Raw genomic sequence first — 15,659 nt, 5'->3', positions numbered from 1 at the left:
GAAGCGTGCTCGCCCTCCCTTCCCTGTGCTTGCATGTCTAGATTATCACTGCGTTCCCCAGGCATGTTGCCTTTTTGGGTTGGTTTCATCTTTCATCAGCTCTTTGAGAGAAGATAGGGCAAGGTGTTGGGCTCTCAGGAGCTCATCCCCTAGAGGACCCCAGTGGCAGAAGAGCTCTGCTGCTGGCCGAGGGGCCGTTCACAGAAGGTTGGCAGGACGCCTAGCCGGGGTTAGATGCTTCCCAAGAAAGGATTTGCTCACTGTTTTTATATCCAAGTGCTAAATTTACTCAGACTGTTATTTTAATATGAGGACTCATACGGCAATATTAAACATCATGAATTTGATCTGTCTTAATGCTTAAGGCTCAGTAACTGTCTCCTGGTTAGAGAATTAGAGAATCGGGTTTGGTTGACTTGTGAAGATGGATTTTGGCTTTATTTTAATGGGATTTTTTTTGAATGAATTTTTCCTCCCCCACAGAGAAGTAATTTTAGAGAAATCTTTTGTGGTGTTTCAGAGTAACATGCACTTAGATTTATATGTAAGGGCACGTGGGTGCCTCCATAATCTGAATTAGTCAGATGTCATTGTTGGGCCCTTTGGATATCTGGGAAAGCGTGTTCTCACCAGAGGGACCAGCGGTGCAAGAGCCCCGGGGCCGGAGTGTCCTGCTTTGTTGGAAGGACACCAAAGGCCTGCGTGGCAAGAATGGGTCGCTGGTGGAGAGAGTGGGGTGCGGTTTGTTCCGTGTGGTGTGGAAATTGCTATTTATGGGATGCCAGCTACGTGCCGAGCATTTCGGTAGACACTTACATGTCTCCTCATTTGGTCTTTACGGTAACGATGTGGATGATTTAAGCCTTCAGTTTACAGCCGAGAACACAAACACCTAGCAAGTCTTTGTTTCAGTAATTTCGCTGAGATGATGGTGGTGAGTGACTCTAAATGACGTGTGTCGCCTCCGTACGCTGCTGCTGCCTTCTGTCGTGGGGGTGGCTCCCAGTTCACCTCAGATTTTAGTTTGTGCACTTAACGTATGGATTTTTAAAGACAAGGGTAATCACCAGGTAAGTAAAGAGAAAGAGATGTGTCTGTTTTAATTTCAAGCATGACTGAGAACAGAAGGACCCTCTGAACATATATGTGAGCATGTGTGTGTCGGGAGCATGTGTGTTGGGGCGTGTGTGCACGAGTGTGCGTGGGAGCATGTATGAGAGTGTGTGTGGGAGCTGTGCTTTAAGGAGCCAGTTCAGCCACCCGGAAATCCATCGGGCTGGGTCCGGGGAGTTTTCTTTGTGTCCCTGCGAGTGCCTGTGTTGGAGAAGTGTGGCACTGGGAGTCAGTGCCTGTGACAAGGTCTGACATGGGGTGTGTGGATGTCTCAGTGACCTGTCGTCGTCCTCTAGTCCTTAACTAGCTACAGCTCAATCCCCAGAGTACTGTGTCGCCATGTCCTTCCTTCCCCTGCCCAGTAGGACACCTGTCACCATCTGGGGAACTAGGGCCCAGGGGACCCAGTTTGGGACCAGAGCTAACTTGATGATGAGGCGTTTGGAGAATGGGAAGGGATAGCGAAGGGGAAGGTGGGCAAGGGGAGTTCTTAGACCTTCCTTCCTGTCTGAGGGAAGGTGTGGCTGTCAGGGGCTTCTTTCTAAGGAACCTGGGTCAGCACATACCAGCTTCAGGGTAGAACATTTCAGTTCTGCTTGTATTCAGAGAAACACAATTAAAAAAATTCTTTATCACCTTATTGAAATATGGTTACATCTTGACCTTCCAGTTTGGATTTTCCCCCAAATCCCTGCAGATAGTAATAGGGAAGTTGCCTGCCGCCGAGTCTGTGGCCCGCAGTCAGCCTTCTGTCTCAGGGACCCGCCCAGCATGGGCAGTGTGCACGGGGTCGGCACACCTTGCAGAGCTGGTTGTGGGTGTGATGGGTTACTCAAACCCGACCACAGGCACAGCTCCTTCCAGATGCTGCTGCTGGGGACAGATGTGACTCTGTGAGCTGCGTGCTTACCAGAGGTGTTTGTGACGGACGCCAGTGACGTGAGAGCTCAGAGCTGTGGAGGATGTTACCCAGGGAAGTCACACTGCTGGTTTATAATTGCTGGAGGCTCTCCTGGCGTACTTCTCTCTCCCATATCCTCCTCACTCCCAAATGTAAAAACATTCACAAAGAAATCTGTGTACTGTTTAGGAGGAAGCAGGGTATGGTGCCGTGATTTCCTGTCCATCTAAGTGCTCAGTAGGACTTTATGAGAAGCAAACATCCGCAGAATGTCAGGAGGGGACTAACTTGATACAAATGTAGAAAACAAGCAGAATATTATTTCATTTGTTTTGAGTTGCCTGAGCTTTAATAATGAAATAGTGCTTAGAAAAATAGTGTGGTCTACATAAATGATTTTCAAGGAGAGGCAAAGCTAATCTGTGTTGATAGGAATCAGAACATTGGTTGTGTAAAGGTAGGGATTGACTAGAAGGGAAGGGGTATGAGGGAACTTTGTGATGATGGAAATATTCTGTATTCCATTAGGACTATGGTTTATATGGGTGTATACATTTGTCAAAACTTTTTGAATTGTACACATAAGATTTGTGCAGTTGATGTAAAATTTAACTTCATTTTGACAAGACCATCCAAGAAAAATGTTTTTATTCACATAATTTTACACTCTGTGTAATAATTAAGAAGCAGAGTTTATTGTATGTATCCTTGTTTTTATTCTTTTCATTCTTTATTTTTTCTTGGTGTTCCAAGATTATTTCTTTTATCACTTTTTTCCTGTTTAGGGAATGTACTTTAGCAGTTTTCTTTTCAGTTTATTCTTTCAGACTTAGAGAAAAGTTGCAGAAGTTGTACATATGAGATTGTACAAAGAAAGAAAAAATATTGAAAGCCATGTGAGAAAAATGGCACATCACCCACGGGAGAAAAATGATTCAGTGATACTCACCCTGCTTCCCCTAATGTTAACACCTTCTGTAACCATGGACTAGTTATTGAGACAGGAAATCCACATTGGTACACTATGAGAACCTCATCTGCAGCTCTCATCAGAATTTTGCCAATTTTCCTACCAATCTTCTTTTTCTAAAAACCGATGTAACTCATAAACAATGAAATTCAACTATTTATAGTATATAATTCAGTCATGTTTAGTATGTTCACAGAGTTGTGCAAGCATGAGCACCATCGATCCAGTTTCAGGATATTTTCATCACTCCTAGTAGAAATCACCATGCCCATCAGCAGTCACCGCCTTCTCTTCACCCAGCCCGTGGAGACTGCTAATCTGCTTTGTGTATCTGCAGGTTTACTTCAATCTGGGCCATTCATAAAATTGGAATTGTATACTTTGTAGGTTCTTTCATTTAGCATGTTTTCACGAACCATCTGTGTTGTAGTGTGTATCAGTACTTCATTCCTTCTCATTGCCAAATGCTCCACTGTGTAAATACACCACATTTTGTTTATCCATTAGTCACTTGATGGACATTTGGGTTATTTCCACTTTGGGGCTGTGGTATGAATTGTCAAATTAACACTTATTAAGTGGAGCAAAGGTTGCTGAATGGTGAGCTGCAGTTCGACAATAGACCACAGGAAGAATTGAAAAAGAGGTCCTGGAGGACACCTTAGGGAGCCACACGGGGAGGTGAAGGCAGAGTGCAGACAGAGGGAGGCAGGGTGTGGGCCAGGTGTCTTTATTGGGTCTGTGGGTGGAATGCTCTGGGGTTCCTGGGCTAGGGCTGGACTGGTCCGTTCAAACCAGAAGGGTGGGGCTCAGGTAAGCCCCATGGGGCGTTCATCTAAGAGACACATAAGGGGAAGATGCTGGGAGGTGGGGTGGGGGGGGCTGTTCATCAGGGCTGTGGGAGAAGTCCTACCAGGGACTTACATTTACTTGTGACTCGGTTGGCTGTTTTCTAGGGCACACATGTGCTTGAGAGGCTACCATTGGTTTCAGGTCCCTTCAGGCCATTTGATCAAACGAAATGGGTGGTGAGGCAGCAATCTTAGGGAGTAGCGGAGCTACACTCTCAACAGGTTGTTATTGAACAGTGCTGCAGCAGATGTTCCTGTACAGGTTTTTGTGTGGTGTAGCCTTGCTGTTAGAGTGGTCTGCCGGTGACGGATTTTCTTAATCTTCTTTCATCTGAGGATGTCTGGAGTTCCTCTTCATTTCTGAAGGACATTTTCACTGGGTATAGGATTCTGGGTTGATGATTCTTTTCTTTCACATGTGGAAAGTGTTGTGTTACTTTGTTCTGGCCTCTGTGGGTTCTGGTGAGAGATCCAATATCACTGGATTGTTTTTCCTCCCATGGGCAACGTGTCATTTCTCTCTTGCAGCTTTCAAGGTTTATTTTCTTTGTTTTTAGTTTTCAGAAGTTTGGCTGTGATGTGTCTTGGCATAGATTCCTGGAGGTGTGTCCCAATTTGAGTTTGCTCAGCTTTTTGGATCCGTAGGTTTGTGTTCTGCCAAATAGGGTAAAATCTAAGCCATTGTTTCTTAGAGTATTTTCCAGCCCTACAATGATATGAATGTTAGCTCTTCTTTACAGTCCTTTTGGACCCAGGGGCTTTGTTTATTTTTTCTCAGTCTTTTTTCTCTCTGTTATTCAGATTGGGTAATTTCTATGGTCCTGTCTTCCAGGTCACTGATCTTTCCTCTGTCCCTTCCATTCTTTCTCTATCAAGTTTAATTTCAGTCATTGTATTTTTCAGTTCTAATGTTTCCCCCTTTGTTCTTCTTTATATCTTTGATTTCTTTGCTGAGGCTTTTTTTTTTTTTTCATTTGCTTCCAGCAGGTTGCAGTTGCTCATTGAATAACTTTTATATTGGCTGCTTAAGAACGCCTGTCAGATAATCTTCATATCTACATTGTTTTTGTGTTGGAGTCAGGTGAATGCCTTTTCTCACTCTGTTTGATTCACTCATCTCCCAACCCATAATTGAGCCATCTATAGGAATGTTCTCTGTCTCAAGTAATAAGTTTTTCATGACTGTTTTAAAAGATAAATTGAGTAGTTATAGCTCAGAATTTGCTAATCTGTGGCCCGAACAGACCTAAGTTCCGTGTTATTTTCCTCCTGTACAGTTTTGGTAAATAAGCTGATTACCTTTCTCTTAGTCTGTATTCCCTACCAAGCTGATTCTTTTTACCGTGTGTGTTGGGCTTCCTGATACTGTCTGTGTATCCCATGTCGTCTTCTCTCTTGGTATACTTCCTTGTTTAGGTGGAACAAGTCCTGTCAGGTCTCCAGAGAATGGGTGTGTGGGAGACAAAACTTGAGATATTATGTGTTTGGATTGTCTTTATTTTACCCTCACCTATAATAGTCATAGTTTGGCTGAGTATAGAATCCCAGGTTAGAATTATTTTTTATTTCTGAATTTTGAAGACATTATTACTTTATCTTCTCATGTCCAGTGTTGAGCAGTTTTGATTCCTAACTCTTTGTATGTGATCTGTTTTTCCCTCTAGAAGCTTATAGAATCTCTTTGTTTCATATTTTGAGTGGAAATTTTATGCTGATATGCCTGGTGTATTACATGTATATTTTATTAATTTTGGTGGAAATGAAAAGGGCCCCTTTCAGTTTGGAAACTTATGTCTTTTAGTTCTAGTAATCTTTTTTCAATTATTTTGAATCATTGAATCATTATCAAGTGATTTCCTTTTTCTGTTGACTCAGTTTTCTCTCTCTGGACTGTTATTTGGATGTTGAGCCTCCTAGTCCCCTTTTTCTTCTATTCTCCATCTCTTTGTTTTTTTTTAGCCCCACTTTTGAGAGATTTCCTCAACTTTACTTTCCATCCTTCTCTTTGAGGTCTTCATCTCTATCGTGCATTTAATTTCTAACTGCCTTTTTTTTGGAATTAAAAAATATAACATCTCGTTCTTGCTTAATGGATGATATAACTTCTTTTTATCTCCTTGAGGAAGGTATTAATATTTTTTAAAAATTTTCTTCTCATTGCACAGTCTTTTCTTTTCCCTCCTTTGGTTTCTGTTGAAAATGATGACCACCTTTTTCTCAGGGGTCTGGTGATGGGCATTGTCTTCTCATGTTTAAGGGTGAGATGTATAGTATAACACCCATTCATGATAGAAACCCTCAACAAAGTAGGTCTAGAGAGAACATACCTTAACATAATAAAGGTCATATATGAAAAACCCACAGTGAACATCATATTCAGTGGGGAAAAACTGAGAGCTTTTCCCCTGAGGTCAAGGTCAAGACAAGGATGTCTACTTTCATCTCTTTTATTTAACATAGTACTGGAGGTCCTACCCACAGCAATCAGACAACAAAAGGAAATAAAAGTCATGCAAATTGGTAAGGAAGATTAGGAAAACTTTCACTATTTGCAGATGACATGATCCTGTGTATAGAAAACCCTGAAGACTCTACCAAAAAACTACTAGAACTGATAAATGAATTCAGTGAAGTCACAGGATACAAAAAATCAACAAAGAGAAATATGTTGCATTTCTGTACACTAATAATGAAGCAGCAGAAAGTGAAATTATGAAAACAATCCCATTTACAATTGTACCAAAAGTAATAAAATACCTAGGAATAAACGTAACCAAAGAGGTGAAAGATCTGTACTCTGAAAACTATAAAACATTGATGAAAGAAATTGAAGGTGACACAAAGAAATGGAAAGACATTCCATGCTCATGATCAGAACAGATATTGTTAAAATGCCTGTATACCCAAAGCAATCTACAGATTTAATGCAATCCCTATCAGAATACCAATAGCATTTTTCACAGAACTAGAATGAACCGTCCTGAAATTTGTATGGAAACATGAAAGACCCCGAATAGCCAAAGCAATCCTGAAAAAGAAAAAAAAAATGGAGGTACCACAATTCCAGACTTCAAGTTCTATTACAGAGCTGTAGTTATCAAAATAGTGTGGTACTGGCACAAAAACAGACACATAGACCAACAGAACAGAAATAAACCTACAGAAAGCCCAGAAATAAACCCACAATTATATGGTAAATTAATCTTTGACAAAGGAGGAAAGAATATGCAATTGCATTACTGGGTATTTACCCCAAAGACACAAATGTAGGAATCCGAAGGGGTACATGCACCCCGATGTTTATAGCAGCAATGTCCACAATAGCCAAACTGGAAAGAGCCGAGATGTCCATCGACAGATGAATGGCTAAAGAAGACGTGGTATATATACACAATGGAATATTATGCAACCATCAAAAGGAATGAGATCTTGCCATTTGCAATGACATGGATGGAACTGGAGGGTGTTATGCTGAGTGAAATAAGTCAATCAGAGAAAGACATGTATCACATGACCTCACTGATATGAGGAATTCTTAATCTCAGGAAACAAACTGAGGGTTGCTGGAGTGGTGGGGGGTGGGAGGGATGGGGTGGCTGGGTGATAGACATTGGGGAGGGTATGTGCTATGGTGAGCTCTGTGAATTGTGCAAGACTGTTGAATCACAGACCTGTACCTCTGAAACAAATAATACATTATATGTTAAAAAAGAAGAAGAAGAAGATAGCAGGAGGGGAAGAATGAAGGGCAGTAAATCGGAGGGGGAGACGAACCATGAGAGATGATGGGACTCTGAGAAACAAACTGAGGGTTCTAGAGGGGAGGGGGTGGGGGGACGGGTTAGCCTGGTGATGGGTATTAAAGAGGGCACGTTCTGCGTGGAGCACTGGGTGTTATGCACAAACAATGAATCATGGAACACTACATCAAAAACTAACGATGTGATGTATGGTGATTAACGTAACAATAAAAAATTTAAAGGAAAAAAAGAATATGCAATGGGAAAAAAGTTTCTTTAACAAGTGGTGTTGGGAAAAGTGGATAGCTACATGCAAAAGAACGAAACTGGACCACTTTCTTACACCACACACAAAAATACAAGATATATTAAAGACCTAAATGTGAGACCTGAAAACATAGAAATCCTAGAGGAGAGCACATGCAGTACTTTCTCTGACATCAGCCATGGCAACGTTTTTCTAGATATATCTCCTGAAGCAAGGGAAATAAAAGCAAAAATAAATTATTGGGACTTCATCAAGATAAAAAACTTCTGCACAGCCAAGGAAGCAATAAAACCAAAAGACAACCTACAGAATGGGAGAAGACATTTGCAGATGACGTATCAGGTGAAGGGTTAGTATCCAAAATACATAAAGAATTGATACAATTCAACACCCAAAACCCAAGTAATCCAATTAAAAAAATGGCCAGAAGACATGAACAGAGAGTTCTCCAAAGAAGACATTCAAATTGCTAAAAGACACATGAAAAGATGCTTAACATCACTCATCTGGGAAATACAAGTCAAAACCACGATGAGATACCACCTCACACCTGTCAGAATGGCTAAAATCAATAACAGAAGAAACAGCAGGTGTTGGTGAGGATGTGGAGAAAGGGGAACCCTCATGCACTGTTTGTGGAAATGCAGACTGGTGCAGCCACTCTGGAAAACAGTATGGAGGTTCCTCAAAAGGTTAAAAATAGAACTACCCTATGATCCAGTAATTGCAGTACTAGTTATTTACCCCCAAAATACAAAAACACTAACTCAAAGGGATATGGGGAATCCCTGTGTTTATAAGCTGCATTATTTATAATAGCCGAACTATGGAAGCAGCCCAAGTGTCCATTGACTGATGAATGAATAAAGAAGATGTGTGGTGTATGTATATATATGTACATAATTAAATGCATGTATAATGCATATGTATGCAATGAAATATTACTCAGCCACCAAAAAGAATGAAGTCTTGCTATTCGCAGTGATGTGGATGGAGCTACAGAGGGGAAGTGGGTGGGGCGAATGGGTGTGATAGGCGATGGTGATTAAAGAGTACACATATCGTGATGAATACTGAGTAATGTAAAGAGGTGTTGGATCACTGTATTGTACACCTGAAGCTAACATAACACTGTATGTTACCTACATTAGAAAACACAATGGGAGGGATTTATGCTGATTGGAAGCCCTAGCATGTGGGTGAGGCTTGGGAACTTGATTGACTGCAGTGAGAGCTGGCTCAGCCCTTCCCTGTGAACCCACAGGTCAGCACCGTTAGGTGTTTTCTCTTAGGTCGTTCAGATTGGCTGGAGAGGACTTACCTAGTCTCCTGTCTGTAGGGCAGAGGCCTACAAACTCTGGAAACAGAGTAGGGAAGAGGGAGTGTCTTAGAATTTATGGGTGTGTTTTCACATAATTCATGTGTTTTCCAGAGAGAGCCTCCATCTTCAGTTGTGCCTAATGTCCCTGCTCCAGAGATTCTTTAGAAAATAACCAGTCCTCGAGGGAAAGAGCAATTGCTTAGGGGCAGGGAATAAGGAAGAGGGTCCGAGATGTAATTGTTTCCTTTTTTAAAGGTCAGCCTTATTGAGTTAAAATTTTACATAGAGTGAAATCCACTTACTAGTACTGAGTTCTCTGAGTTGGGACATACGCATATATTACCGTGTAACCACTGCCATAATCAAGACACAGGACAGTCTCATCACTGCAGAATATTCTCTGTGCCACTTCGTGGTCCTCCGCTCCTCACCCCCAGGCCCTGGCAACCGCAGCTCTCATTTCTCTTCCTGTGGTTTTGACATTTCCAGAATGGCATATATAAACAATCATGATGTGTATAGATTTTAAAGTCCAGCTTGTTTCTCAGCGTAATTCGAGATTCATCATGTTTTTGTGTGTATCAGCTGTTAATTTCTTTTATTGCTGTTTATGTTTTTACTCTGTGGAGATACCATGGTCTCTTTAGATCTGTTCATCAGTTGAAAGATGTTTGGGTTATTTCCAGATTTTGGCAACTATGAGCAAAGACACTGTGAATAAAATATTTGAAAATACATCTAACCAAAGAAGAGACATAAATGGGAAGTAAGCACGTGAAAAGATCTGTCTTTTCCAGTATTTTCACAATGTTTATTGGGTTGTTTTGTTGTTGAGTATTTTTGAGTTTATATTCTGTATTCAGTTGGTTTTTTTTTTTTATAAACCTGTTACATGTTTTACAAGTATCTTCTCCTGGCCTACTGGTTTGTCTTTTCATTTCCTAACTATGTCTTTTGAAGTGCAGATGTCTTTAATTTTGATAGAGCTTATTCACTTTTTTTTTTTGTGAATTGTGCTTTTGGTTTTATATCTAAGAAATTCTTACCGAGCTCAAGGTTACAAAGATTTTTCTCTTGTTTTCTTCTACAAGTTCTTGGTGTTTTAGGTTTTACATTTAAATCTATTATTAATTTTCACGTAAGTTTTTTTATGTGAGGCAAGGTATGGATTCAAGTTCTCTGTTTTTACGTATGGGTGTTCAATTTTTCCAGCACCAATTTTTGAAAAGGCTATTATTTTTTAAATTAAATTTTTTATGGTGCAAAAAGGTACTTTTATTATAGCACTGGGATGGGACCATAGGCTAAAAGAGTTGCACTGGGGTTGGTGAGGAGTGACTGATTATATACTTTTAAGTTTGTGGAGAGAGGGGCAGGGGTAGAGATCATGTAAGTTTCTAAGGCATTTCTTTCTGTTTGCTGGAAGTAGGGCGTACTGGATTTTGAAGTTCTGGCTATTTGTCAAGATAAGGTTGTATTTAGTTTTTGATTAATTATCAACATTAAGGCAGCCATGAGTTACTTGAGGAATTTTTTTTTTTTTTTTTTTTTACAATTTATTTATTTTAGAGAGAGGGAGAGTGAGAGCATGTGGGGAGAGGGGCAGAGGGAGAGAATCTTCAAGCAGACTCCCCGCTGAGTGTGGAGCCTGACACGTGGCTCTGTCTCACCACCCATGAAGTCATGACCTGAGCCAAAACTAAGAGCTGGACACTTAACTGACTGAGCCACCCAGGTGCCCTGAGGAATCTTTTTTTTTAAATCAATTAATTTAAGTAATCTCTGTGCCCAGCGTGGGGCTTTAACTCACAATCCCAAGATCGAGATTCCCACTCTCCACTGACGGATCCAGCCAGGCAACCTGAAAAGGCTATTATTTTTTCGATTAAAATGCATTTCTAAAAAAAATATAAAATGCATTTGTATGTTGGTTGAGATTTTACAAAACTGTGGTCTGTTCCAGTGTTCTCTAATCCTGTTTCATTTATCTCTATGATTGTCCCTTCACCAGTATCACAGTCTTGATAACTATAAGTTTTGAAATCAAGTACTCTGAGTCCTTCACTGTTTTTCTAAATTGTTTTGGCTGTCCTAGTTCCTTCACTTTTCCAAATAAATTTGAGAATTAGTTTGTTGATTTCTACAAACAAGCTTATGGGACTTTGATTGGGATTGTACTGAGTATGTAGATCACTAGGTAGATTGACCTCCCATAACAATATTGGGTCTTCTGGTCCATAAACATGTTGTATCTCTCAATTTACATAGGTTGTCTTTACTTTCTCACATCAGTGTTTTATGGTTTTCAGCATACAAATCTTGCACATATTTTATAAGATTTATACCTAAATGTTTTATGTTTTTGGTGCTATTGTAAATGATAATCTTTTTTTTCTTAATAATTTATTTAAATAGAAAATATTTAAATATTTTTTAAATAGTATTTTATTATGTTATGTTAATCACCATACATTACATCATCAGTTTTTGATGTAGTGTTCCATGATTCATTGTTTGTGCATAACACCCAGTGCTCCACGCAGAACGTGCCCTCTTTAATACCCATCACCAGGCTAACCCATCCCCCCACCCCCCTCCCCTCTAGAACCCTCAGTTTGTTTCTCAGAGTCCATCGTCCCTCATGGTTCATATCCCCCTCCGATTTCCCCCGCTTCATTTTTCCCTTCCTGCTATCTTCTTTTTTTTTTAACATATAATGTATTATTTGTTTCAGAGGTACAGGTCTGTGATTCATCAGTCTTACATAATTCACATTCTGTTTCCAGTGTATCCTTACTGAAATGTGGATACAATTGATCATTGTATGCTGACCTTGCTAAACTCAATTAGTTTGTGTTGTTCATGGGTTCTGTGTTTTTACTGATTTTCTTTCCTTACTTTTTAAAATCAGGAATGGAAATAACATTAAAATTTTCAACTCTAATTGTGAATCGATTTGCCCGTAGAATTCTATCATATTTTGCTTTGGTCTTTTGAAGCTGTGTTATTCAGTACATACGTAATTGAGACTGTTATGTCTTCTTGCTATGCTGACCTCTCTGTCATTAGGCAGTGTTACTCCGTAGTCCTGGTAACACTTCTTGTTCTGAAGTCTACTTTGTTTGGTAATAATATACGCTCTGTAGCCCTCTTTTAACTAGTGTTTGTTTGGCGTATTTTAAAGATTTGTTTTTACTTTTAACCTTTGTCTTTATCTTGGGTGTCTTGTGGGCAATGTATAGTGAAGTTTTGCTGTTTTATGCATTCTCTGTTTTCTAATCAGTGTGGTTATACTGTTTTCATTTAACGTATATAGAAAGAAATACAAAAATATCTCCATTTCTTTTTTCCTCTTTTTTTGTTTGTTGGATTATTTTAATATTCTGTTTTATTGATACTGTTAGCTTATCATTTACATTTTAAAAACGTTTTTATGATTTGCCCTAGGGTTTACAATACAGCCTTTAATTAATCTTTAAATAGTACTGTCCTGCTTCAGATGTACTGTAGGAACCCTACATCAGTGTTTTCCCATCTCTTCATCCTCTTTAGTTCAGATTCCTTTTCTAGTTGTTCCTGTAGCTGGGTCATCTCCGAGTCTGGCTCTGTTGATTACTTTATCACTCCACTGTGGGCCTTTTGTTTCCCTGGCTTTGTCGTAATTTCTGATTGAATGTTAGACATCGTGTGCAGGGCAATAGAGCAAACTTTTTCTGTAATGGGCTGGATAGTAAATATCTTTAGGGCCGGGCCATATATGGTTTCTGCTGCATATTCTTCTCCCCCCTCTCTCTTTTTTAAAAACTATCCCTTTAAAATATAAAAATCACTTTTGGCTTACAGCCTGTACAGAAATGTTTCCCGGGCTACATTTGGTCTCTGGGCCATAGTGTACCAGCCTCTGCAGCAGAGAATGAGGTAACTGGTGTGTACTTGTGGACATGGCTATGCCTCCTCTTCTGCTGGGCTGTCAGTGCGGGATGAGATGGGTGTGGGTTTTGTTGCTGCTGTGCTTGCCTTCTGTGTACCATTAGGCTTCAAATGCCTCTCTTTTCCTTGCGCTCAGTGAGGGTGAGGGCTGAGCTGCCCGAGTGTCTTCCTCAGTGCCCTGTTCCACCCTTAGCTGTTGGCCTTCCCTTTGCGTCTTTGTTCAGGGGGTCTCCTTCCTTCCTTTTGCTCCTTTCCCAGCTGTAGACTGCTCTTATTGGCTGCTGGAAGTTTGCTGGGCTGATGCTGGAGGACAAAGGGAGTTCTCTGGTGTTTGGGTCAGCTCCTGTCCATCTTTGTCTGGGTGGTGGGGCCTTCCCAGCGACCCTGTCCTCCTCCTGGTGGCAGCCACAGTCTGCACCAGGTCTTTGGCAGGCCCGTACTGGGGAAAGTTGCCCCCTCCTCCCCCAAAGTAGGAGGACTCTAACGATCCAGGCCCAGGATGTCCTGCCCTCCCTCCTGGATAGAGTACAACAGTCTTCACTGGGCCCTGGGGGCCCTGGGTTAACAGCAGGAGCCTCTGGGCAGGCTTAGTGTGTGGCAGTTCTCACTGAGGACTTACTTAGTCTGCTCTTGCAATCGTACTCACTTCTTAAAAGGTTTAAGTGTAGTGCTAAGAAAGAGGTACTGATTTTGAGCCTGGTTCCAATTACGACATTCAATCAAGAAGTGGATCGATGGCATACTAAAGTTTCCCAGTAGGGAAGAGTAAGTAGTAATGAGAGTTGGATCCCTCCTAGTTAAGAATGTAGCTTTGCATTGGGCTATTTGCGTCTAGCTGTGTTTCAGTGGTGCTACAGTGCGTGCAGGGTACCAGGTTCTGTAACTCTAGAGAGGATTCCTCGGGGACATGGTAACACTGTGCATCCTGCAGCCTATGACTCTGGGGAGCCTGGGGGCCCCGAAGAGCTGCCATACCTGTATGTGTCCTCTGAGGGGTTGATGCACTTGGAGTACAAATGGAGTAATACCTCTTAAAACAATCTTATGTGGACAGAGTTGGAAAAAAACATGAAAGGCCCTCTCATATTTTTCGTTCAGCATCTTAAAATTATGATTGTGAGTAATATTTGAAGATGGATGTCACTAAATCAGTGGTCATTGAGGTTTGTTGTGTCACTCTTATGAGCTAAGCTTTTGCCTCAAGAAGTGACACTGTTTCTCAGTCAGCTGGTAGTTACTGAATGGTCAGACCTGTCGTTCAGAAAGGCCAAGAGCTCTTGAGGGATAGACTTTGCCTCTGTTTCTATAGAGTCTCGTTCTAACCAGAAGCGTTCCCTCTCTCTCCCAGACCCGGACGCAGAGGTGTGTCTTCATGCACTGCGACTCGTCCAGTCTGTGGTCCTGGAGCCAGAAGTCTTCTCCAGGTTGGCCTCCGAGTTCTGCAGCTCCTTGCCCTGGCAGCTCATCCTGGCGATGGCCAAGAGCCGCAACCCGCACCTGCAGACCGTGGCCCAGGAGCTCCTGGAGGACCTCCGTGCCCTGGAGCGTGATGCATAGGGGCGCTCGGTGTGTCCCTTCCCCTCCCCCAAGCCCCCACTTTGTGTTCTGAAACCATCACCGTGCGCCATGTGTTATAGAGGGTAGAATGTGAGTGACTCGAGAGGGATGTGAATGCATATGTATCCACACAACTTCCTCCTGGAAGGGAAAGTACCTGTGGGTGGCTGGTTAGCCTGGCCAAGGGGCAGCCTGGGGAAGAATCCATCCTTCTGGAAAGGCCCATGTCCTGTACCTGGAAGAGGGCCGTCTTCGAGTGGCTTCTGCTGCTCAGTAGAGTGGGTTCCCCTGCACAAAGGGGATGAAATAACCACCTGCCCCGTTGGTCAGCATTTTCCTGAGATACATGTTTTGAAAAACAATTCATTCTCTCTCTAGTAATTATAATTAATACCCTAAAATTCAAGTTTACCTTTAAACCTTTTGGTGAACCTGCTATTTCAGGTGACGTTGGACATTTTGGTTCTATTTTTTTGTGCCTGTTTTATTTTTGAATAAAGAAAGCCAGAAGAGTTATCAATGTACACAACTACTCTTTTCTGAAATGTTATAAACTTGGTATTAGGAAGTCTTATATTATAATGCAGATACTTGGTGGGTAGAAAAAACTCTCGTTATGTTGTTCTGGGCACTTGACTATACACTCAGAAGTCCCGCTTTTCTTATAAGAAATATCATGAAAAGGGCCTCCTAGACGAGAGCCCATGCCGTTGGGTGAAGTCCCTCAAATAACGTCTGCTGGTGTGTCCCAGGGTCCCTGCAGCACGTAAATCCTTCTCAGCTGCGCCTGGGCCGCTGACAGAGCGCACGGGACACACTTCATTTCTCACAGACACCGTGCACGTGAGAGCCAGAAGTTCCATCCAAGTCACCCCGTAAAGTCGCATCAGGGAGCACGTTTGCTCCTTTCTTGTGCTGCTTCCCTCATGGTGATGCTGCGAGTGCTCGGGCTCTGGGCACCCTCTCCAGTGAAGGAAGGTGCTGACGGCCCCTACGGTGGCGGCCTCG

The 15,659-nt window shown here is 41.7% G+C and overlaps 1 protein-coding gene across 1 annotated transcript in view; it reads left to right on the top strand.

The window, feature by feature from the left end:
* The window catches only part of HSF2BP (heat shock transcription factor 2 binding protein), a 118,055-nt gene extending 102,888 nt beyond the window's left edge, over window positions 1-15,167 (top strand). Inside the window, exon 9 of the mRNA XM_025863556.2 lies at window positions 14,443-15,167. Within this exon, the coding sequence (XP_025719341.1) occupies window positions 14,443-14,651 (209 nt within the window). The 3' untranslated portion in view covers window positions 14,652-15,167. The remainder of the gene's footprint in view (window positions 1-14,442) is intronic.
* Window positions 15,168-15,659: the final 492 nt, after the last annotated feature.

The sequence above is a fragment of the Callorhinus ursinus genome, unplaced genomic scaffold, assembly GCF_003265705.2.
Source record: "Callorhinus ursinus isolate GAN/ISIS: 27379988/994484 unplaced genomic scaffold, GSC_fseal_2.0 scaffold75, whole genome shotgun sequence".
Classification (NCBI taxonomy): Eukaryota; Metazoa; Chordata; class Mammalia; order Carnivora; family Otariidae; genus Callorhinus; species Callorhinus ursinus.
This window is presented reverse-complemented; position numbering and strand designations above follow the sequence as displayed.